The 24,477-nt window shown below is 42.1% G+C and overlaps 2 protein-coding genes across 11 annotated transcripts in view; both read left to right on the forward strand.

Annotated features, from left to right (window-relative positions):
• The window catches only part of LOC115139913 (intraflagellar transport protein 81 homolog), a 33,644-nt gene extending 24,195 nt beyond the window's left edge, over nucleotides 1–9,449 (forward strand). For 7 of the 9 annotated variants that reach the window (XM_065026573.1, XM_065026570.1, XM_065026571.1 and 4 more), the window contains 3 exons: nucleotides 26–102; nucleotides 486–531; nucleotides 2,609–3,406. In XM_065026573.1, coding sequence (XP_064882645.1) covers nucleotides 26–102; nucleotides 486–531; nucleotides 2,609–2,812 — 327 coding nt within the window. In that variant the 3' untranslated portion in view covers nucleotides 2,813–3,406. Of the gene's footprint in view, nucleotides 1–25; nucleotides 103–485; nucleotides 532–845; nucleotides 3,407–7,498 lie in introns of those variants that run through there. The other 2 variants (XM_065026575.1, XM_065026569.1) reach the window with 2 other exon arrangements.
• A 492-nt stretch (nucleotides 9,450–9,941) lies between these two features.
• Nucleotides 9,942–24,477, forward strand: part of LOC115139915 (sarcoplasmic/endoplasmic reticulum calcium ATPase 2-like) — a 47,374-nt gene continuing 32,838 nt past the window's right edge. Inside the window, exons 1-5 of one of the 2 annotated variants that reach the window (XM_029677787.2) lie at nucleotides 9,942–10,437; nucleotides 11,403–11,420; nucleotides 11,523–11,605; nucleotides 14,300–14,404; nucleotides 16,047–16,185. In XM_029677787.2, coding sequence (XP_029533647.1) covers nucleotides 10,320–10,437; nucleotides 11,403–11,420; nucleotides 11,523–11,605; nucleotides 14,300–14,404; nucleotides 16,047–16,185 — 463 coding nt within the window. In that variant the 5' untranslated portion in view covers nucleotides 9,942–10,319. The remainder of the gene's footprint in view (nucleotides 10,438–11,402; nucleotides 11,421–11,522; nucleotides 11,606–14,299; nucleotides 14,405–16,046; nucleotides 16,186–24,477) is intronic. The other variant, XM_029677788.2, reaches the window with a different exon arrangement.

The following is a 24,477-nucleotide window of genomic DNA, read 5'->3' on the forward strand; positions in this document are numbered from 1 at the left end:
CCCCATCTCTCCCTGTTCTTCACAGATCATTGAGTTGCAAATGCAGCAAGCAGCAGATGAGATGAAGGCCCCTGATCCGCAAGAGAGGAGGAAAACCATCAGGTGAGTCTGCCTGCTGCTTAGGACTTCTATTACCGCAGTCCCCTTCATAGGCTCCTATTACAACACGTGTGCATCTGCTACTGTTGCCACACACCTCCCCATACACCTCCCTCACTTGCAGCAGTCCGTTAGTAGGTTCAGCCTCATAGGTATTTTATATACTATATCTATGCATTCCAAAGTGTGTCCAGAACTATTGCTTTTCTTTAGAAAAATATGTAAGTAAAATACTGGTTTAATAAAATCTGTTATGGATGTTTGCTATTGTATGTTGTGTTATTCAACTAACAGGTAGTCTTTCCCTTGTGAAACAATAATGGCAGCAGTGATCTTGTGAAAGTTAATAGGCTCACGTGACCACTGACCCTCCGGCTGTTTCACAGGGAGCAGTACATGAAGAACGTTGCAGAGCAGGAGTCCCTGGGCAAGGTGAGCAGAGAGGTGCTTTGTGTGCTTTGTCAGGGTGCAGGCATAGTGCCAATGGCATCTGACATAGATCCCCTGCAAACACAGGGGCCATACTTTAGGTTCTTCCTCACTCTGATCAGAATGGGGCCAGAGAGGAGAAAGTGCATGGCAGAGGGCCCACTCCGCCCCTGGCACATTCATGACAAGCTACTTCTTTATTAGGGTTTCCCATCTATGGTTATGAATAGGCTTGATGCTAATGCACTTGGTCATGTTTGTCTGGTCAAGCTTCCAGTCAATGAATACAAAGATCTCATGACCACCCTTCCATTCAGTGTTTGATACAAAACCATATGCTGGCACATGAAAAGCTGATGATGTGCGTGCTTGGGTGCTTCCTGAGGGCCCAGAACCAGGTTTCCATTGGTCAGGTCATCCAGGAGGGCGGTGAGGATAGGCTGGTGCTGTGAGAACGAGGAGACTGTCAACGCAGGGCCAACTCTGGTACACTAAGCTCTACCACAATGACTAGGACTTCTCACTCATCTCACTACTGTACTTCGTTCTCCAGTTATAGTTCATCAGTCTGTCTCGCTTTTTATCTATTTTAGGTACTTTTCATCTCTTAATGTAATCAAAACATCTCTGCTTTCATTGCCTAAAGTTAAAAGGATTCAATTCAACCAATCTGTGTTGATCCTGGTTTAGTTAGCTAGTTAAGTTCTCTGTGAATAATCCCAAACTAAGATTTAGTTCCATTTAACAGATTTTTCTCCCGTGAGGATCACCTTTCTGATGATAATATTGTGAGAGGTGCCTGATGAGAACTGAAAGAACACATGATCCAGAAGGTGTCTGACAGATAAGAGGTTTAACTCTCTGGCTCTTTGACTTCAAACAAATCCTCAGCCTCCATATTTGTTGACACATCTTTAAGAATACAGCTCCAATCTATATGTCTAAAGATAACCGCGTACAAAGTGTTGCACTTGGGACGCGGCTGCGCGCCGCTATTTTGGGAAACAACTTCCATGACCTTGGGCCGAGGAGCTTGCCTATTTTGGAAATCAATGGACCTCTGTTGTTAAAACAGGACAGTGCAGGGTGAACTGGTCCAGCATTATCATCTTGCATATTGTATCTTGGCCAAGTCTATGCCCGTTTTAACACTTAAAATGTAACGACTAAATTTTTAAAACTTATATCACATTAGCTACATAATATCTTGTTGTATTTCTCATTTGACTTTTTAATACAAATACATGCTTAAAACAATACTTGAAGATAATTAATATTTGGTCGTAATTCTGTCTGACTAGTCACAGCCATCTAAAGGTGATGGATAACAGTGAATGATAAATCAAACTGACAGGTTAACTTTCGTCTTTAGAATATACCTATGCTATTCACAAATCACTCATTCTGAATACCTCTGTCTATAAATGCCGACGTGAATAAGGGGACATGTCACTCGCCGTGCCCTTCACTACAGCTTTGGCTGTAGTGAAGCATAACTCAATATTCTGCTCACAGCCACAGTTAGTGCCAGATGGATCAAGAGTGAATTCTAGAAGGCTACTTGACTGGGAACTGATTGGCAGAGAATTATAACTGAACAACAGGATTGGTAATGTGCCACTGGAGGCCTCATTAGGAAGTGTCAACAGATGATAAATGCCAGTCCTGTTTTAAAGAGCTGACAATAATGCCCCCTAATAAACACAGTGGGGTGTCAACTAGTGGCCTTCGCTGACATCCTTCACACCATAATAGCAGTTTGCCTGTGATTGCTTTGCATCTCTTGGTTTGACTAAGAGAATCTGCCTTTGTTTACGTCACATTCTGATTTCAGGTGAGGTGCATGCAAATATATGAGCATGCTGCCTGGGGTCCAGTCACTTTCATTGTTGGTTATCAGGGTTGGGGAGTAACAGATTACATGTAAGGGATTACAAAATACAATAACTAATCCATTGCATTACTAGCAAAAATATTGTAGTCAGATTACAGATACTTTTGAAAATCTAGACTACTTCATGGATTGCTTTTATTCAGAAATTAGGTTTGTGAAAAATCTTTGACACTTCTGTTTTCTCAGACATTCAAATCAGCATTGAAAAATGGTGCAAATTTAAGTTTGTTCCACCTGAGCGAGTCTGACCAGAAGTCAGAGACCACTATGATGACACACCAAATGTGTTTGATGGATCGCGGGAAAAGAGCAGGAGTAGGCTACAGTCCAAGCTATGTCTTCCAATGGTGCGACTGCTGTCAGCATCCAAAGATTATCCAACTTGAATAAACGCTTGGAGGTAAGGATGACAGCGGTGGTGTAATCTACGGTGATATGGATATCACTTATCATTGATATCTACATAGTGCATTGATGTGAATCACACTGCTGCTCTCTCATTTAGCTCTTTGAGCCTTACGGATTGTGATTGTTGTGGATGGCTGTTCACAAATCTAAATGTGTATTTGAACCCAATAATGGTTGAATTCAAGAAGATTAAGCTGCCTATCATTGTTTTTGAAATCAGTGAACAGCCAGTGAAAAATGAGGATCTCAGCCTATGGAATAAAAGTGGGGCTTTTATTGCTCAATGTAATTCATGCTGGTAAAAATGTTTTATCCATAGGCCTAATGGACATATGTTCAAACTCGCACACTTTTGATAGACTTAAAGGGGCAATCAGTAGTTGCTACATCCATTTTTGGACTTAAATACATTCTTGAAGAATATAACTTATAAATGCCTCATGAGCTTAGTTCAACTGTCACACTCCATGAGAACCCAAAATACAAGCTTGTTTTCTCCAATGTTTGTAAACATTGTAAATGTAAACAAACACTGTATAGCCTCATAACATGAATAAAACAATAATTGTTATATCATGAATGGTCAGTCCTTGCATCTATAGCTCTATCTATTAATCTGAGAGTGGTTACATTTCTCCAGGCCCATACCTCAGCTTTTTACCAAAACAGGCGGGGCATCCATTTTGTTATTGTTTCTGTTCCTTTTCCCTTTAAACAGTTGCATATTATCAAGATATCAAAGTGTCACCAACAAAAAGTTAAACAATAGGCCTATAGCAAATGCAGCATATGGCATTCATTATTCACATGTAAATATCACTTTTCAGTAGCGCTCGAAGCATACCATTCCATGAGCGCAACATTTATTTTTTCATCTTGAATCAATTGAGCCTAATCAGTCCTGCATGACACCAAAATCATAAACAGCAGGGTAAATCCTTAGTTTTGGGGTTATGCTGAGGTAAAACAATTTGGCTAATCTATACTTCCATATTTACATAAATCCTATTCTTGAAGATCAACGGGTATAACATTTATTGTAATGACTGGAATTCTGAAAGAAGTTTTTAATGTAAAGATATCATTTAATCATATTATTATATGTAATAGAAGGCGATGGGTTAGAAGAAGCCTACATAACCAATCCATAAAGTAAAATTTAACATCCATATGGCCAGCTATGTAAACTTTAACATAGATTTATCCTGCAATAAATTTGGTTCAATAGGTAACATACATTTTCATCTTCTTCTAATGCCTTTAAGGGGAAATTAATCTAAAAGTAACTGAATATAATCGGATTACGTTACTGAGTTTGGGTAATCCAAAAGTTACGTTACTGATTATAATTTTGGACAGGTAACTAACTAACTGTAATGGATTACATGTATTAAGTAACCTACCCAACCCTGTTGGTAATACTAATGTTTGTAAATACTGGGTGTGGCTAGGTATGCAAACCTAGAGTGTGGATCACAATCTATGCTGGTACATAGACTTTCAAGATAAGGAAACCAATATTTTTCCATTTTGGTGAACTAAGAAGAACCAAAAAAGGGAATTGAATGTGCCACATCTAGGCCTATGTCTTCGTTATCCAATGTCAAAGTACATTGATCTTGGGTTACTGTAAATTAGTTAATGGCTTTTTAGTTTGCTCATTTAATAATTCAAAGCAAATAATGGTACTGGAGACTGGAGAGCGAGCAGGCTTTCGTTACACCCCTCTGATTCAGCTAATCATGGACTAAATACCACAATATGTTTTATTTTATCAAGGTGTGTTAATGATGTGCTGGAATAAATGCATGTAAGCCTACACCTAGTAGCCCTAGAATCTAAGTTGGAGAGCCCTGAACTAGGGCCTTACTGATCCTGGGAAAGGAAAATGTATCAACCTGATTTTCTATATCTGATTACTACAGAGTCGGAGGATTGTTTGACAATGTCTGTCACTGGCTGCAAACTAATGGCAAACTCTTGGTAAATTAAATTTAGCCTAATTGTCCTTACTTTCGAGTAAACATTTCCAGACTCCTTCTGTCCAACGAGAGTAGCCCACAGGTGGAATATGCAAGAAAGGGGCCGTGTTGAGGTCGTCACTAGTTACCACAGCCACAAAGTCAGAAGGCCCGCTTACTCAACCAATCAGATGAGGGAGTGTGATGCCGCGTATTCCGGTTGGCAGGAAACACCTCATTTTCTAAATTGCCTACCTTGAGTTAAAGTTTTGAAGACCAAATTAGTAAATACATTCAGGAGCAAGAATTGACAACATCACTAAAATTCATAACATTGAGAAAGTTTTGGGCAAAAGGCCAAGTTGTCTTTTCTTTTTTTATATAACTTGTAGCTATTTGAGGGTGTGTTCTCAGAACATGTGCAAAACAGTTTGCAGGTATATTCACTGTAATGTTCAACATCTCCTTGTCCCCAGTCTATAATCCCCACGTTTTGAGAGAACCAGCATCATTCCTGTTCATGCCACAATGACTACCGCCCTGTAGCACTCACATCTGTAATCCTGAAGTGCTTTGAGAGGCTGGTTATGGCACACATCAACTCCATCATCCCAGACACCCTAGACCCACTCCAATTTGCATACCGCCCCAACAGATCCATACAAGATGCAATCTCACCTCCACTCCACACTGCCCTCACCCACCTAGATAAGAGGAATATCTATGTTAGAATGCTGTTCATTGATTACAGCTCAGCGTTCAACACCATTGTCCCCTCCAAGCTCGTCACCAAGCTTAGGACCCTGGGACTGAACACCTCCCTCTGCAACTGGATCCCGGACTTCTGACTGGCTGACCCCAGGTGGTGAGGGTAGGCATCATCACCTCCGCCACGCTGACCCTCAACACGGGGGCCCCACAAGGGTGTGTGCTTAGTCCCCTCCTGTACTCCCTGTTCACCCACGACTGCATGGCCACGCACAACTCCAACATCCTCATCAAGTTTGCTGATGACACGACGGTGGTAGGCCAGAATACAGACGGTGATGAGACTGCCTACAGGGAGGAGGTCAGTGACCTGGCAGTGTGGGTCCGTAACACAACCTCTCCCTCAATGTCAGTAAGACCAAGGAGCTGATCGAGGACTAAAGGAAACGGGGGGACAAGCACGCCCCATCCACATACACGGGGATAAAGTGGACCAGGTCGAGAGCTTCAAGTTCCTCAGTTTCCAAATCACTGAGAACTTAATGGTCCACACACGTGCACAGCTGTGAAAAAGGCGCTACAGTGCCTCTTCCCCCTCAGCAGGTTGAATAGGTTTGGCATGGGCCCTCAAACCCTCACAGTTCTACACCTGCACCATTGAGAGCATCTTGACTGGCTGCGTCACTGCTTGGTGTGCCATTCCACTAGTATAATAAGGGATTCCATTCCAAGCACACATGAGTTTAGTGCCTCGTTCAAGTGCTAGACGGAACTCTGAAATGTATGACTTGCTAAATGGTTGTAGTCATACACAAAACACATTCAACCAGTTAGCAAGTCGGTAATTTCAGAGTTCCGACTAGCACTTGAACGCGGCACTAAACTTGTGTGCTTGGAATGGAGTCTGCTGTAGTGGGAAGTTTTGTTAAGATCCCCAACACTTGGTCCCAACATTAACATGCAATGCTTGCAGTACTGAAGCATAAGGACCTTGTTTTTCATATCAGAGAGAAATAATTATCAAAAAAGAAAAAGGTTAAATTGATACACAACTTGATAGGGTTTTGGTTAGTTTTCCCACACAGCCGTATTTTCATGTTATAACGCTTATTTACGGAAAACTACGGAAGACGAAGCGACCAACTTTACACTGAACAAAAATATAAATGCAACATGTAAATTGTTGGTCCCATGTTTCATGAGCTGAAATATTTGTTGTATTTCTCTCCAATTTTGTGCATACATTTGTTTACATCCCTGTAAGTGAGAATTTCTCCTTTGCCAAGATAATCCATCCACCTAACAGGTGTGGCATATCAAGAAGCTGATTAAACAGCATGATCATTACACAGGTGCACCTTGTGCTGGGGACAATAAAAGGCCACTCTAAAATGTGCAGTTTTGTCACACAACACAATGCCACAGATGTCTCAAGTTTTAAGGGAGCAAGCATTTGTTTTGCTGACGAGGAATGTCCACCAGAGCTGTTGCAAGATAATTTAATTTGAATTTCTCTACCATAAGCCGCCTCCAACATCGTTTTAGAGAATTTGGCAGTATGTCCGACTGACCTCTCAACCATAGACCACCTGTCACGACTCCGACCGAAGGTGGCTTCCCTTCCCGTTCGGGTGGCGCTCGGCGGTCGTCGTCGCCGGCCTACTAGCTGCCACTGATTATTTTCTCCCCCTCCTTATGTGTTTATTGATTACACCTGTTTTGAGTTGGTTGTAATTAGTTGGGCTTTATTAGTCAGCCGGCCCGCCCGTTTCTTTGTGCGGGATTGATTATTGTACCCCTGGTGTTTGTTACAGACGAACGTGTTGGTGTATGTTCGTATATAGTGCTGGACTGTTTTCGTTCCCCGTGTCTGGGGCATTTTGGTTTTGAGTACCCAGTGTTTAGTGGGGTGGCCGTGGTTCACCGTGTGTGCATTAAAATAGCATTATATTGAACTCTCTGTTTTCCCTGCACCTGACTTCATACTCACGACACCCAGTACGTTACACCACCAGTAACCACGCCAGCCCAGGAACCTCCACATCCGGCTTTTTCACCTGCGTGGTCGTCTGAGACAAACTACCTGGACAGCTAATGAAACTATAGGTTTGCTCAACTGAAGAATTTCTGCACAAACTGCACAGCCATTGAAGAGGAGTGGGACAACATTCCACAGGCCACAATCAAAAGCCTGATCAACTCTATGTGAAGGAGATATCACACTGCACGAGGCAAATGGTGGTCACACCAGATACTGACTGGTTTTCTGATCCACACCTCTACTTTTTTTTTATGTATCTGTGACCAACAGATGCAGATCTGTTTTCCCAGTCATGTGACATCCATAGATTACGGGCTAATGCATGTATTTAAATTGAACTGTAACTCAGGAAAATCTTTGAAATTGTTGCGTTTTATATTTTGTTAATTGTAGCTTTCTAGCATGCTCCGAAAACCTGTTTTGAAAGTGTAGCTGAAGTGTAGTTTTGTTGGATGGATGGATGCACCCATAGCTGTGTGGATATCTGCAAAACTGTACGTGTATATTTTTTATTTGAAGGATTCTTTCTCGCTGATGAAAGAGAACATGTCCATATGTTTCGAAAGCCTTATTGCAAGCAATGATTATTGATGTTTCTAAACGTTAAAAAACAGCGTTGGGATTGTATTTTATATGAGGCAGTCATGTGCTAAGCTAATGGCTGAAAACTAGTGAGATGGCAGAATGGAGCCAAGAGTTTGAGAGAGCTAAAATGAGTTATTCTATTTGATAGACCAACGTTGATCGTTTCCTTACAAGCCTTTCATTCTAATAGTAACATGTCATATTCTGGACCTTGAAAAGATGCACAGCAGCTGGCAGGGAAAAAACTCAGTTGGAAGAGTAAAAATATCCCATTCAATGGTGTTCCGTTGGAAGTTGTGGGCACAGAGACGTATACATGCCACCAGGGGAAAGACATACAAACAAAAGCCAAAGAGAAATATGCTGCTGCAATGAACCAGGTGGCATTAAGTTCAAAGACAGATCACTGTCGTTTAAACCATACACTTTCACAACATTCATTTAATTTTAATAATGTTGAAGTACAAACTATGGAATGTTCCTCAATGAAATTGAAGATGGGACTTTAAACGAGTGTCCCAACTCAGTGATCACTAAAGATCCCATGGCACTTATTGCAAGAGTAGGTAATGATGAGTACCGTTTTGTGTTATCTGTATATTAAATTGTACTCCTATAAAGTAATGCTGTGTATAAAAGTACCATGTATGTAAAGTGTATGAATTATGTATATTAAACTAAATTATGTTTAAAAAATGTATATATACTTCTGTCCTCAGAAGAGGGGGGTGGATGGGCTAGATAAATAAATGCAAATAAAGAGTAAGTTAGTGTAGTGAGATTCCCCTTATACTATAAAGAGCTTTGTGTGTCTAGAAAAGTGCCATGTAAGTACAATCAATTGTTAACATGACATGTTTTGCCATATTCCATAGCTTGAAGACTATGACTTTGTACAGAGATGGAAACTGGCACAAAATACCAAAAAGGTGGCCTACAAGGCAATGTTAAGTTTAATAAATAATTGACTAGTAATTTTTTTATTGAACCTTTATTTATCTAGGCAAGTCAGTTAAGAACAAATTCTTATTTACAATGACGGCCTACCCCAGCCTACCCCGAACAACGCCAGGCCAATTGTGCACCACCCTTTGGGGCTCCCAATCATGGCCTGATGTGAAACAGCCTGGATTCGAACCAGGGACTGTAGTTACGCCTCTTGCACTGAGATCCACTCGGGTAAGTGCCTAGGTGCCAAATAAAGTAACAGGGTTGAAGTGTTCATCTTAAATCAGCCAATTTCAAACATTGACATTTCTGTGAAACCATGTACGTTTTACTTGTGGATTACTTATGGATTCTGAAAATAAAAATCTAAAATCAAGATGTACCAATTTGTTTGTCTACATGCCATTTAAAAAGAAATGCAGATGTTGGAGTAAACCTATTTTGGGTTAAGACAAGTAACTATGAGTAAGGGCAAACATCTTGATAAGCTTGCAAGATGAGTTTTTGAATAAAACATCCAATCACCACTTTGCATTTAGAACGGTTGGTTTTAATATAGATAATAAATAACCAAATCTTTGATGAACCAAATCTAGATCAAATAAATGCGTCTCTCGTCTGCTTCTGCAAGACTGTCGGCACAATCGTCATCATACTCCCTCATCTGATTGGTCGTTTCCAACGACCTGTAAACCGGCATACGCGTCATCACACTCCCTCATATGATTGGTCGAGTATTCGAACCTTCTGACTTTGGCTGTCATCACATTCCCTCATCTGATTGGTCGAGTAGGCGGGCCTTCTGACTTTGTGGCTGTGGTAACTAATGACGACCCAGTGTTGAGGCACTTTCAACAAAATCAGATCAGCGCTACAGTTTGTTACCACTGAAGCTGTGAGCTGTGCCGGGAGAGGTGGATTTAGGTCAGCGCAAGGATTGGACCGGCTGATTGCAGCCCTTAACATTGGCGATTGCTGCACTCTTTTCCACCATTTTTGGGGAGATAAGAGGACACCCAAAGTAACATTTATTGAGGGAGGAAGAGTCATTTTTCGTTCCAATTAGCTCGTTTATCAGCCTAACAACTTACGGACAATTTCTTACTCGTATCATCGACATCTGTCCTTTCTGTGAATGCATATTTCACAGTTGGTAAACTGTATTACTGCTGAAAGGTTTTAATTTTAAAGAGACTAAGGCGGCTGAGTAAACAAAGTACAACTGACAAGAAGCCCACCAACCACCATGGATAACGCTCACACAAAGAGTGTTGAAGAAGTTTATAGCCATTTCTCTGTCAACGAAAGCACTGGACTTGGTTTGGACCAGGTGAAACGTCAAAAGGAGAAATGGGGCTCGAACGGTATGTGAACCTCTACACCTTTACTAGTAGTACCGGTAGCTATTTAGCTAATGTTCACTATATGTCACTCATGAGGGAACATTATACCATCATTTAGTCCCACTGTTAGCTAAAGTTACCTAGGAGTTGGGGTAAATGTCAGCCCGATTACTCCGCTCCGTCATGGACTGAATTAATTTGGCTGATGTCATCGTAGACAACCTCGTGGGTTTCAATCTTGTACAAACTAACTAGAAAGTAGTCCGTTACATGGGGGAATTGTTATATTAGTGTAAGGGTATTTTAAACCAGGTATACAAGTATAGACCGCTGACGTGTGCCTTGGCATTCTGATGTGATGGCTAGCCTAGGACATTTGGGACAGCATAGTCGCTCGCCATGGGCATGGCACAGGCCTAGCTAGCTAACAGTTAATGATGCTAGTTAGCTAACGCAAGCCGGTTCATAGAATCCTGGGTTCTGTAGTTTTTCCTAGCTGTAAACACAAGAAACGAGGCTCGATTCCCGATTTAAGCTCATGAAAGCGTCTACTGGATGACATAAAATAGATTGGGTGCGTCTGACACCATTCAAGGTGACCTCTGAGAACATGGGTTCAAAAAGTTACCTAATGTGTCACCACCATGAATTCAAACATTGATTGGGCAATATGCTTACCATCCACGACTTGCTACTGTTAATGACTCAGCCGAACACAAGACTGGGGTTTCACTCGGTGAATGCAATTAAATCAAAACCCTGTTTTTCCATGTTGCCTATAGCAAAGTTTTAGCTTTGCTAAATCTGACATATGGGGTTTAGTGGGAGTCATAGGGGGTCATTGGGAGTCAAATGGGGTGGAGATAAACAAATTGCAGTGCCATATGTTTGATTGTCAAAATTAACAGCATTAGCTACTAAAACATTACTAATGTAATGGTGTGTTCTCTTTTCCCTGTATGTATTTTGGATTGGCCCATCTCCAGAGTTACCTGCTGAAGAAGGTAATAACAATACATGATTAAAAAGATGTCACTTTTACAACAAACTATGTGCTACAAATTCTTCTTGATTTGATGTATTTGTACATCTCTTTCATTCCACAGGGAAGTCTCTATGGGAGCTTGTTGTTGAACAATTTGAAGATTTACTTGTACGAATTCTTCTGCTGGCAGCTTGTATATCTTTTGTAAGTATATCGCTTAGACTCTAGTACTGCTGCTGCTTGCCATGGGCCTGGAATTTGTTCACAATCCTTTACAGTGACCGCTGTATTGAAGAGTATTGTGAATGTATTAGATTGTTTTGGTTTATTACATAGAGGTGACAATCCCCCCCGGACATGCAGCGTTAAGTTGTCATAGAAACAAACTCTTAAATCATCTGCTTGCTGTTCAGAGTTGCTGATGAAAGCACACCAGGAGGAGTGGGCTGTCTGGCATGGAAAGTGAAAGTGTATGTTTGGCTTAGTGGCATGAGACGTGTGGACAGCAAGTGCAAATGTCTTCTGTTTGAATGCCTAGGCTGAGGTTACATTCACAGATCAGGCAGCCAAACAGCTGAGAAGGCTAGCTACACATTTGAGGAATGGTGATGACAGCAGTTGCTTGACTCGAGTTGCTATCACCATGTGTCTAATAAGACATTTGAGTCGTCTTTTACTCTCGCAGTGTAATCACTTCCTCTCCTCTGCCTCGTTATTTGGAGTAAGAAGCCTATCCACAAGCTAAATGGTTTGATAGAAATGTAACTGACAGCATACAGTGATCTAGCCTATTTTTCATTGTTCTGCAGTATTAGCAGTGTACTGCTACATCAGTGTTTACTATTCATGTTTTTTGGTAGTGGACAGATGGATGTTTTTGCACTGGAACGGTTTGCAATGTAGTGTCAGATACTATGTACATTGACTTGAGGAGATGAGGTCCTTTTGAGGCCAGTATGGAGGTGTCAAGAGTTGTAATCTATAATCCCAGTGTGTGTCAGTCTGCTAGAGGAGCTGGTATGCAGTGCCCAGCCTTGCGATATGGTGATGTTGGTGGTTGCTGTCTGACGGGGACAGGGCACCACTCAAGACCAAATTTGGGCTCTGACCTTCAGTGGGAGGGCATTCCCCAGACGAATGCACCACCCCTTCTCCCATGCACCTCACTCCCATACTTTTGGTCGGTTTTCAGTTAAGTCAGATCCAAATGAGTGCGAGTAGTAGGTTAATGAAATAACAAGCGGGTGCAGCAGAACTTGTAGCAGAGTGTTCATGATGTGGCTTTGTCCCGTTCAAGTGAATTTGTGCAACACGTGTCGTGTGCTCTTATTCTCAGTAGATAACATGCAAATTAGTCTTGCTCCCAGAAGAGTGTTTTTATCTCCGGTTTGTGAGGGAGGCAGAGTGCAGAGTTGGAGAATGGCTATGTAAAGTGACCGATTTACTGCAGCAGTAGTCCTGGTAACTGGTTTGTTTGAGGTGGTAAGGTGGCTGGCTGTTTGTTTCAACTGCTCATATTTGACATGCATTCTATGCATGATACTTATGGCTACGGAGGGCCATTGATTCATTTGTCCAAATGTACTGTTATGTGCTGACACTGAAATGACATACAGCAACATATCAAGACGATCTGTTATAAATTGTAGTCTAACTGTATTTTCAGTGTTCGGTTTAAGTTTTCGAATTTCAAATGTCTTATGTGCAAAATTGACCATAAATGATATAAAAACAGAGATTTCATTTGGAACTTTAATTCAGCAATGTGTGTTTATAAAGAGTTGGCTATGTATTGCTCAGTACAGCAAACTCTAGTTAAATAATCACTCAAAATAAAATCACGGTGCTAGATTACGATGAGGTTTATGGTATTTGAAAGGTGCTACGCATAGGATTTGTTAGAATTTTTGCGTTGTAATTTCAGAAAATGGCCACTATATCTGGCGCTAATAATGGAATGATGGTGTTTTCACAGTGTTACATACCCACCAGTGTTGTGATTTTTGCCTATTTAGGGCTCCTGCCTGAGAGACATTTGTCAAAAATGTTCTGACTTTGTGACTGTGTTATCTAATGAAAATGGTTGCAAAAAGTCTGGTTGCAAAAAGTCTACACTGTTTGCTCAATTTCTGTTTGTGAGACAACAGGCACTGACTAGTGTAGGGAATCATTGTACCATCTAAATCGTTGTGAAATATATTTTGAATAAGAACAAATACATTTTTTTTTACAGCTGTTTGAAGCTGGTGGACCAAAACCGGAAAAAAACAGTGACTTTCTGTTCCGGTCCACTAGCTTCAAACAGCTGTAAAACCGATATCTGACGGGAGAAATCAATAGGCTAATATCACAGCCAATCAAAACACTGATGGGTAAGTAATAGTGTGAAACACTATCATTCCGCTATTACTGCAGCTATATTATGGACATTTTCTGAAATTACAATTCAAAAATTCTGTGTTGCACCGTTAGCACATTGCTTTCGAAAATGTTGTCCGGTTTAAATAAAATGTTATAACATCTAAATAAATGTGTTGTATCCATCTTGTTTAAATGTGTTACTCTTGCACTGATATCCTGTTGTAAATCTTCCGATGTAACTTTTTGTACATTTATCTTGTTGTTGTTTATGCAAAAAATGGAGCTCATTCAACAAAATGTACATTTCTATGCATTTCTACCACTGCTAAGTTAACCAGTCGTATCAGAATGCATACACATCCTCCGTGGACATTTAGTTTAACCTTATTTCACAACAGTTTTCTTAACATGATTATGATCGCTTAAATGCATAGTAGTAAGTGTAACCAGGGGGAGGGATGTTGTTAATTTCTCCTGTGCTATCTCCTATGTGGAATCATGTCAGTAATGGATCATCGTTGTCTTGTTTACCTTTAGGTCTTGGCCTTGTTCGAGGATGGAGAAGAAACAATCACAGCCTTTGTGGAGCCTTTTGTAATCTTACTCATTCTTATAGCCAATGCCATCGTGGGTGTGTGGCAGGTGAGCAACTTGCATGACGTAATTTAGACATCTTTTACAGTATTTTGAATGTCGATGTTCAGTGTGGCGTTGCAATGTCAGTGACAGTGACACTATTCAGAAACTCTTGTTTTGGTGCAGGCTGTGGAAAGGAATATTTATTGTATGCAACTAGCTAGCGACTATAGGTAAAACCGCTACCATAAAGAGTTGTAGGTAGGAGAATCCACAAGTCTCATACATGCTGTTCATTGGCCACATGGCAGTTTTATGCTTTCTTTTTTTAAGGACTTGCTGTTCAATTTGAGATGAAAAATGGGGCAAGGAAGTAAGTGGGTCACTGACTACATTTGAGAAGGTTTATGCGTGACCAAAGTGACAACCTCTCCTCTTGCTCAGACTTCACGTCTGTTGCTTTAATTATGTTTACACCCATGGTCTCTTAGCCATTCTCTAATGTTTGCAGTCTTTGCAAAGAGAAATTTGTCTGTAGCAACTACCAACACAAATTGGCTGGATGCTCCCTTAGGATTTATTCATTCAGTCTAAATTCCTGCATGAGTTTGTCCAGAACTAGGTTAAATTTCCTCAGTCTGTTGGAGTTTAACATTCCATAGATGGCATGTTTGTGAGCAAATGGTCTTGAACATTTGAATCCAGTCCATAAAGAATTTCTGTGTAGTCAAAGAATGGAATAAATGATAGGCAATTCAATCCACAAGTTGGTAGTTGTCTCTTTTACTCTGTTTCGATGCCCATTTTCTTGTCAGACCTTTTGTCACGCTGGTTGACTTTGCTTGCACTGCCAGGCAGCCCCTAGGAGGAATGTCCAGTAAGCTAAGCCAGTGTATGCCATGGAGTAGACTTACTCAACAGGAAGTGATGCAACTGGCCATCCCTGCCCTGGTAGGCTCTCACTAACTGATACGTTGAAGTTGGCCTAGAAATGTGGACTTTAGAACTAAGCATTCTATTCACGGTGTGAAGGTTCTTATTTAGCTGCTGTTTTCATAAATGACTAGTATATGTGACTGACACAATGTTTACTACTTGCACTTCTGTTTTCTTAAGTTTATTCAGTTGCCATATGTAACTTCTTCTTTTTTTGGCGACCTGACTAAATTCACATAGAAATTAGAGTTATATATCTGTTATTCTAATTGAAAGCAGGTATATGAAGCTGTAGATCTGTTCTATGTGTGCTATTTCTATGATTTGTGCCTTTAAATTAACCCACCTATGTCTGCCGAAAGATATTTCACAGTGTTTTAGATTGTACAATAATTAGGAAAACGATTAGAATTTTAGCAACCATGAAATGGCGGAGCGATATTGCACTTTAAAAGAAAATATTTTCAGATTTTAAAATATGCAAAGGCAAATCGCCTGGTCCTTGTCATGTAATTAAAGGCACAATCTCTAAGATCTCCTGCTGTCTTTGAATTCAAAACTGGTTATATTTCACCAGCCCCATCCATCAGTTAACAAAACAAAGTAGCATGGTTAGGCTGTTGAAGTTTGTGCCTTTAAAGGAACCCACATATCTGCAGTTTGCGGGATAATGAAAAAGTTAAACGGGCTTATTTGAATTGGCAGCTATAATGTCGTCAGATCATCAAGTTCAAATATGTGAGCAAACGCTCAACATTTCTTATCTACACAGGAACGCAATGCTGAGGATGCCATTGAAGCCCTAAAAGAGTACGAGCCTGAGATGGGCAAGGTCTACCGCCAGGACAGGAAGACCGTTCAGAGGATCAAGGCCAAAGAAATTGTGCCAGGAGACATCGTAGAGGTTTCTGGTAAGGTAGCCCTGTCTTTCTCTGTGCTTTAGGATGCATTAAGCCTAGACTATTTCTGATCATTCAGTAAGTTTGCTTATGAATAAGTATTGTTTAAGGTTGAATTAAAAACTGTTATTATTCTTTGTTAGAAAAATATTTCCCTTTAGTGGTTTAGCACTGTAGAAAAAAAGGACAGTCCTGATCTCTTTTTACGCAAAACAGCATTGTTTTCAGCCTTTGCTTTTTATGACTCCTCATTCAGGTAAATGCTATTTTTAAAAGGGCTCATGATTCCAGGCAAGGTCAGGCTGACGTTTTAGCAGTAAAAGCTCATTTCAATTCCCCTCTTCCCCTAGTCCCACTGCAGAGGTGACTCACCCTACAGGAGTGGTGTATTTTGGGATGTTTCTATTAACCCATTGTCCCAGATGACTAGGCACTAGTGCTGCTAAAGGCCTCTCGGATCATGTGCTCATGTTTCCTGGGGGTGCTTAACTCACCAGGGTGCACCGAACACACCACCTTGATGAGTCTTGCATGCGGTTCAACCGTAGCTAGAACATCCCCCTTGGAGCCGGTAAACTCAACCTTTGAGTGGCTTGTCTCCCGTTTTCTCAGTGCAGCTGGTAAAAGAGGCTGGTATGACTCACCCAAAGACAGTGACTCTAGCACTTTAGCGAAGAGTGAGACGTCTCTGGTTTTGAGTGGAATGCGTCCTGGGCAGCACCTGGCTGCAGTGCAGCGTGGGATGGATGTATTTAAATGATGTGGAGTTGAATGCTGGAGTCCTTGAAGGGCTAACGTTATCATGATACTTTAACCCTAAGCCGTTGAGATGATGCTGTGTTTTTTTGCGCAAAGTGGTGGGTTTATTTTAAGCCTGGATAGCCTGTCTAGATTATAAAATCATGGTGTATTTATAGCAGGCAGTGACAGTAGTGAAGATGGCCGGTGTCTGGTGCCCACCCCACCCACCCCCTCTCTGGGGAACATTGTTGCAGTGTGGGACAGTTTTTGGCAGCGCTCCAAAGTCACCTTGAGAAGGGCACCGTCAACACTGTGTGCATTTGCTGCTCGCAAATTTCTATTAAACCAATTGTGTTAGTGATGGAAAATTAGGTTCGGGGGGTAGATGTAATAGTATGGTTATCTAAGTGGGACCTGGAAGTCTTAGTGGGTATTCTGTATATTTCTGCCTTTATTTGATGCACATTAATTTTTGTCAAAGACTGGTCCTGCTGTGTGAATTCCAGCCTCTGTGCCTCCTATGATTGTTTAGTGTGGGTGCATGCTGTCAGGTGGAGATGGAGAAGCTCACCTAAAAGAGGGCATATGGGTCAAATCTGCAGAGACCTTTTTATATTGGTTTCTGTGATGTTTGTTTCTGAATAATGTTTTTTGCCCAAAGTTCCAGTGTGACCCCCCCCCCCTGTCAGCAGGAGGGCTGGTTGTGACGCAGATGCCAGCTCACTGCTGAGGCAGAGGACGCAGGCTGCAGTGACTGGCTGAGCTGTGAGCAGAATACTAAACGGGCTATCTCTGGCCCTGCCTGTCTTGACAGCCTCTCGCTCTGCTCCACTCCGAGCCCATTTCTCCTTCCCAGCTCCTGTAAGCCCTCTGGAGGTAGACACAGTTGGCACTCTCCTTCTCAACTCTCATAAGCCCACATGGGACATCCACAGTCTAGAGATGGCGCTTTACTCTCTGCAGATGTGTTTACTGTCCGGAAGATTATAGCCCAGTGTTGCTTTTCATTACTGTTTTGATTGTAGCTAATGCATTTCTCAGTACATCCTCTGGCTGGGCTGGCTGTCCTCCTGCTGTATCTGTGTACTGTAGTTCATCCTTGACCATCCCAAGCTGTCTGACCCAGCACTGTCAATACAGGGATGCTGTGCTGAGGTTTGCTGTCACTGCTGTTCTTACTAAACTAATCTGCAGCTATGTGATGTCAGCTTTCCTTGACTGCTGTTCCAGGCTGGGTTCCAGACCCTTTGAAGGCTGGGTTCCAGCCCCTTTGACTTGGCTGTGCGAATTAATGATTTAATTGAACTCATCGGTGGTAGCTGCCCATTCTACATGGTCACCTCACTCAAAATGTTTTTTTTTAGGTGGCTTAAACCATTATTTGGTCAAACAGTAAAATACATTATTCTCATGATTCCTGCCTGTACATGTTTCGCTGGGGTCTGCTGCGATGTCGAACGAGTCACTCGCTTTCCTTTCCCGGAGAAAGTGTCCTGATTGTTTAATTAGATTAAACAAACCGATATCTTGTCAGAGTTATAATTTTATTTCTCAACTCTCCATTTTGAGCTTAATAGAAACTATTTTACAACCAAGATACAGTCTATTCAGAAATTATTCAGACCCCTTGACTTTTTCCACATTTTATTACGTTACAGCCTTACTCTAAAATAGATGTAATAGTTTTTTCCCCTCATTAATCTACACACTACCCCATAATGACAAAACAGAAACAGTTCAAAATGTTATGTATACTTTCTTTTTTGGGAAATATCACATTTACATAAGTATTCAGACCCTTTACTCAGTACTTTGTTGAAGCACCTTTGGCAGCGATTACAGCCTCGAGTCTGAGCAAGGCCGGATGTCTCTCACACCCTCCCGTAGCGCCCAAGTCTTTGCAATCGCAAAAAAAATCTCTCCTCACATCAACCCCCACTACTTTGACGTGCGAGTCTGTGTTTTATATGCTGACCTCACACCTCAACAAGCTTCTGATTTGGTCAGTGTCAATACTCCTGGCCACCATTGATTGGCAGATGTGTGAAGCAAATACGTGTGCCCACAGAACAGTTTTTCGAGGTCAAGGAAATGAGCGAAACATCCACACTTGCTCAGCCATCCACGTAGCGTAAAGAGCTGCTCGTCTGATTATTCAACTGGGAACATTTTCACGCTGGGAGAAATGTTAAAGTATGACGTCACAATCTGAGCACAATCAGAACGATTGGGAAGAATCTTCTTCACGCTGGGGAGATTTTTACATGACGCCACCAGGGAAAATGTTGGTCTGATGAGCTGCGCCCTCTAGCCTGTCCCTCACAGCACCGTGGTTGACTGTTGCTGCTCCTGCTACGAGATTCACTTATCTCTCTACCCATAGTCACTCTTAATTTATCCCAGAACTTCAGGGAAATTAAAGAGATGGTTCTCTTCTCCCCGAATAGCTCAACATTGGCCATAAATGCAACGGCCGTTGCATCAGCATAATGTGGTCTGTAGCCAGAGGTGTTGCATTTCTGCAGGAATCTGGGGGTTCTGGTCCCTGGCTGGTGCATGTTGATAGGGGCCAGTCAGTGTTGGGTTGGGTGAAGGATGAGGGGGGAGGATTGCTCAGCTGTTCCTATTGTTTGGACAGCAAGATGACCTTGTATGGAAGTCGGTGGTAGATGGTGATCCCACCCCTCCAAGCCTAATGCGCAGACACTACCCATCAGCACCCTCCATGGCCTGGGATTCCAGACACCCAGCATGGCATGTGGCATTTTGTGTGGGCCTGGCCAGCGTTTGCTGTCACTGTGGGGTCTTTTGGTGAGTGTCGGGTCAGCAGGAGGCACAATGTTTGGCTGGGTTTTGGATGAATGAGGCGGAGGGAATTGTATGTACTTGAAAAGAGAGCAGTTTGCAGTAAATAACCTGCTGTTCATTTAGCCTATATTGTTGTTCAACATTATCAATTCATTTAGACATTTCAGTGTCAATAAAGACTAAGGGTACCAACCAACAGTTAAGCTACAATTTTCGGCATGTTTGCATTGCCCTTGCGTTTGAGTTTTGAACTGCACTGTGGCAGCTAACCTTGAGGCATGTCCTGAATTGACTGCTGGGAATCTGCGTTATGCTGTCTGGTTAATAGAAGTCACGGTAAAATGGTCTGGAGAGGCTGTTAAGAGGAGCCAGAGATTGACCTTAACACCAGGGGAAAGTGACGGGAACATGAATACCCTTCGGAGCTTCCTCTTTTACCGTGGTCAGACTGTAGCCTGGTCCACAGCTTCTCATGACCACATGTGGAACGGTGCATTACAAGACTGCTGTGTAGACAGGAAAGGTAACATGAGTCATCAACACTCCCCTTTCATTAGGCTAGGTATAGGGATTTGCAGGCAGACGTTTTAAAGGTAGACTCAGCGAAATGACGTTGCCACGAGCAGCACCGCAGATATTGAGCTGAGCGAGATGCAACACTTCACTCTGTCACACACAGTATCTGTGCATGTGCAGGGGTTCGCTTCACGCTGTTCACAACGTGGGAGCCACGGGAACAAAACAGCAGAGGTGGAGCCTCGCGCTTCAATGCTCTTAGTTGTTGCGGAAATTGACCCACTATGCTGTTTACTTTCTGCGTCTACGTCATATCGCTAAGTCTACCTTTTAATTACAACCTTTTCATGGTGTCGATGGCAACACTAAGTAATGGGATAGGCAAAGGACCATCCAGAGGTCTTCTTTAACTAATCATTTTAAAGTCTTGAGATGCTACAGGGCATTTGGGAAAGTATTCAGACCCTTTGACTTTTTCCACATTTTGTTATCGAACACCCTTATTCTAAAATGGATTAAAAACAAAAAGCCCTCAACAATCTACACACAATACCCCATAATGACAAATGAAAACAGGTTTTTAGAAAAGTTTGCAGTATTCAGACCCTTTGCAATGAGACTCGAAATTGAGCTCAGGTGCATCCTGTTTGCATTGATCATCCTTGAGATGTTTCTACAACTTGATTGGAGTCCACTTGTGGTAAATTAAATTGATTGGACATGATTTGGAAAGGTACAAACCTGTCTATATAAGGTCCCACAGCAAAAACCAAGCCCTGAGGTCAAAGGAATTATCTGTAGAGCTCCGAGACAGGATTGTGTCGAGGCACAGATCTGGGGAAGGGTACCAAAAAAATGTCTGCAGCATTGAAGGTACCCAAGAACCGAGACCTCCGTAATTCTTAAATGGAAGAAGTTTGGAACCACCAAGACTCTTCCTAGAGCTGGCCGCCCGGCCAAATTGAGCAATCAGGGGAGAAGGGCCTCGGTCAGGGAGGTGACCAAGAACCCGATGGTCACTCTGACAGAGCTCCAGAGTTCCTCTGTGGATATGGGAGAACCTCCCAGAAGGACAACCATCTCTGCAGCACTCCACCAATCAGGCCTTTATGGTAGAGTGGCCAGACGGAAGCCACTCCTCAGTAAGAGGCACATGACAGTCACCTTGGAGTTGCCAAAAGGCACCTAAAGGACTCTGACCATGAGAAACAAGATTCTCTGGTCTGATGAAACCAGTATTGCACTCTGGTCTCAATGCCAAGCGTCAGGTCTGGAGGAAACCTGGCACCATCCTATGGTGAAGCATGGTGGTGACAGCATCATGCTGTGGGGATATTTTTCAGAGGCAGGGACTCGTAGACTTGTCAGGATTGAGGGAAAGAGGAATGTAGCAAAGTACAGAGAGTTCCTTGATGAAAAACTTCTCCAGAGCGCTCAGGACCTCAGACTGGGGTGAAGGTTCACCTTCCAATAGGACAATGACCTAAGCACACAGCCAAGACAACACAGGAGTGGCTTCGGGACAAGTCTCTGAATATCCTTGACTGGCCCGGACTTGAACCCGATTGAACATCTCTGGAGAGACCTGTAAATGGCTATGCTCCTCATCCAACCAAACAGAGCTTGAGAGGATCTGCAGAGAAGATTGGGAGAAACTCCCCAAATACAGGTCTGCCAAGCTTGTAGTGCTTCAACAAAGTATTGCATAAAGGGTCTGAATTCTTATGCAATTCTTATGCAAATGTAATAAACTGGTTTTGTCATTCTGGGATATTGTGTGTAAATTGATGAGATGGGGGGACTATTCAATTTTAGAATAATGCTGTAACATAACAAAATGTGTCAAGGGGTCTGAATACTTTCCGATTGCACTGAACAGTTGAAGTCAGAAGTTTACATACACCTTAGCCAACTACATTTAAACTCAGTTTTTCACAATTCCTGACCTTCAATCCTAGTAAAAATTCCCTGTCTTAGGTCAGTTAGGATCACCACTTTATTTTAAGAATGTGAATAGTCAGAATAATAGTAGAGAGAATTATTTCTTTCAGCCTTTATTTCTTTCATCACATTTCCAGTGGGTCAGAAGTTTACATGCTACCAAATAGTAATTGAGTGTATTGCCTTTAAATTGTTTAACTTGGGTCAAACGTTTCGGGTAGCCTTCCACAAGCTTCCCACAATAAGTTGGGTGAATTTTGGCCCATTCCTCCTGACAGAGCTGGTGTATCTGAGTCAGGTTTGTAGGCATCCTTGCTCGCACACACTTTTTCAATTCTGCCCACAAATTTTCTATGGGATTGAGGTCAGTGCTTTGTGATGGCCATTCCAATACCTTGACTTTGTTGTCCTTAAGCCATTTTGCCACAACTTTGGAAGTATGCTTGGGGTCATTGTCCATTTGGAAGACCCATTTGCAACCAAGCTTTAACTTCCTGACTGATGTCTTGATGTCGCTTCAATATATCCATAATAATTGTCCTTCCTCATGAAGCCATCTATTTTGTGAAGTGCACCAGTCCCTCCTGCAGCAAAGCACCCCCACAACATGATGATGCCACCCTGTGCTTCACGGTTGGGATGGTGTTCTTCGGCTTGCAAGCCTCTCCCTTTTTCCTCCAAACATAACAATGTTCATTATGGCTAAACAGTTCTATTTTTGTTTCATCAGACCAGAGGACATTTCTCCAAAAAGTATGATCTTTGTCCCCATGTGCAGTTGCAAGCCGTAATCTGGCTTTTTTATGGCGGTTTTGGAACAGTGGCTTCTTCCTTGCTGAGCGGCCTTTCAGGTTATGTCGATAAAGGACTCGTTTTACTGTGGATATAGATACTTTTGTACCCGTTTCCTCCAGCATCTTCACAAGGTCCTTTGCTGTTCTGGGATTGATTTGCACTTTTCGCACCAAAATACGTTCATCTCTAGGAGACAGAACGTGTCTCCATCCTGAGTGGTATGATGGCTGCTTGGTCCTATGGTGTTTATACTTGCGTACTATTGTTTGCACAGATGAACATGGTACCTTCAGGCATTTGGAAATTGCTCCCAAGGATGAACCAGACTTGTGGAGGTCTAGAATTTTTTTTCTGAGGTCTTGGCTGACTTCTATTGATTTTCCCATGATGTCAAGCAAAGAGGCACTGGGTTTTGAAGGTAGGCTTTGAAATACATCCACAGGTACACCTCCAATAGGCTAATTGACATAATTTGAGTCAATCAGAAGCTTCTAAAGCCATGACATTTTCTGGAATTGTCCAAGCTGTTTTAAGTAAACTTCTGACCCACTGCAATTGTGATACAGTGAAATAATCTGCCTGTAAGCAATTGTTGGAAAAATTACTTGTCATGCACAAAGTAGGTGTCCTAACCGACTTGCCAAAACTATAGTTTTTTAACAAGAAATTTGTGGAGTGGTTGAAAAACAAGATTTAATGACTCCAACCTAAGTGTATGTAAACTTCCGACTTCAACTGTACTTGTCTACTTTATGTATTATTTGAATTATCCAACATTACAGATGTTTTGTCCAGCATATACTCACCCGACAGTTATTAGGTACATCTAGTACCAGGTCAGACCCCCCTTTCTCTCCAGAACAGCCTGAATTCCTCGGGGCATTCTACAAGGTGTCAAACTTTCCACATGAATGTTGGTCCATGCTGACGCGATGGTATCATGCAGTTGCTACAGATCGGACAGTGGTACATTCATTCTGCCAACAGCCCGTTCCATCTCATCACAAATATGCTTTATTGGGTTGAGGTCTGGGGACTGTGCAGGACTCTCAAGTTAACTGAACTCACTGTCATGTTCCAGGCAATGTTTTTCCACTCCATTGTCCAGTGTTGCTGACCGTGTGCCCACTGGAGCTGCTTCTTGTTGTTTTTAGCTGAAAGGAGTGGAACCCAATGTGGTTGTCTGCTGCGATAGCACATCCGTGACAAGGATCGACTTTTTGCGTTCCGAGATGCGGTTCTGCACACCACTGTTGTACTGTGACATTATTTGTTTGTGGCACACCTATTAGCTTGCACAATTCTTGCCATTCTCCTTCGACAAAGAGCTGTTTTCAACCACAGGACTTCCTCTGACTGGAATGGTTTTTGTTTATTGCACCATTCTCGCTCAACCCTAGACACTGTTGTGTGTGAAAAGCCCATGAGGGCGGCCATTTTTAATATACTGGAGCCAGTGTTCCTGGCACTGACGATCATGCCACGCTCAGTCGCTTAGGTCAC

This window comes from Oncorhynchus nerka, linkage group LG13 (assembly GCF_034236695.1).
Source record: "Oncorhynchus nerka isolate Pitt River linkage group LG13, Oner_Uvic_2.0, whole genome shotgun sequence".
Taxonomy (NCBI): domain Eukaryota; kingdom Metazoa; phylum Chordata; class Actinopteri; order Salmoniformes; family Salmonidae; genus Oncorhynchus; species Oncorhynchus nerka.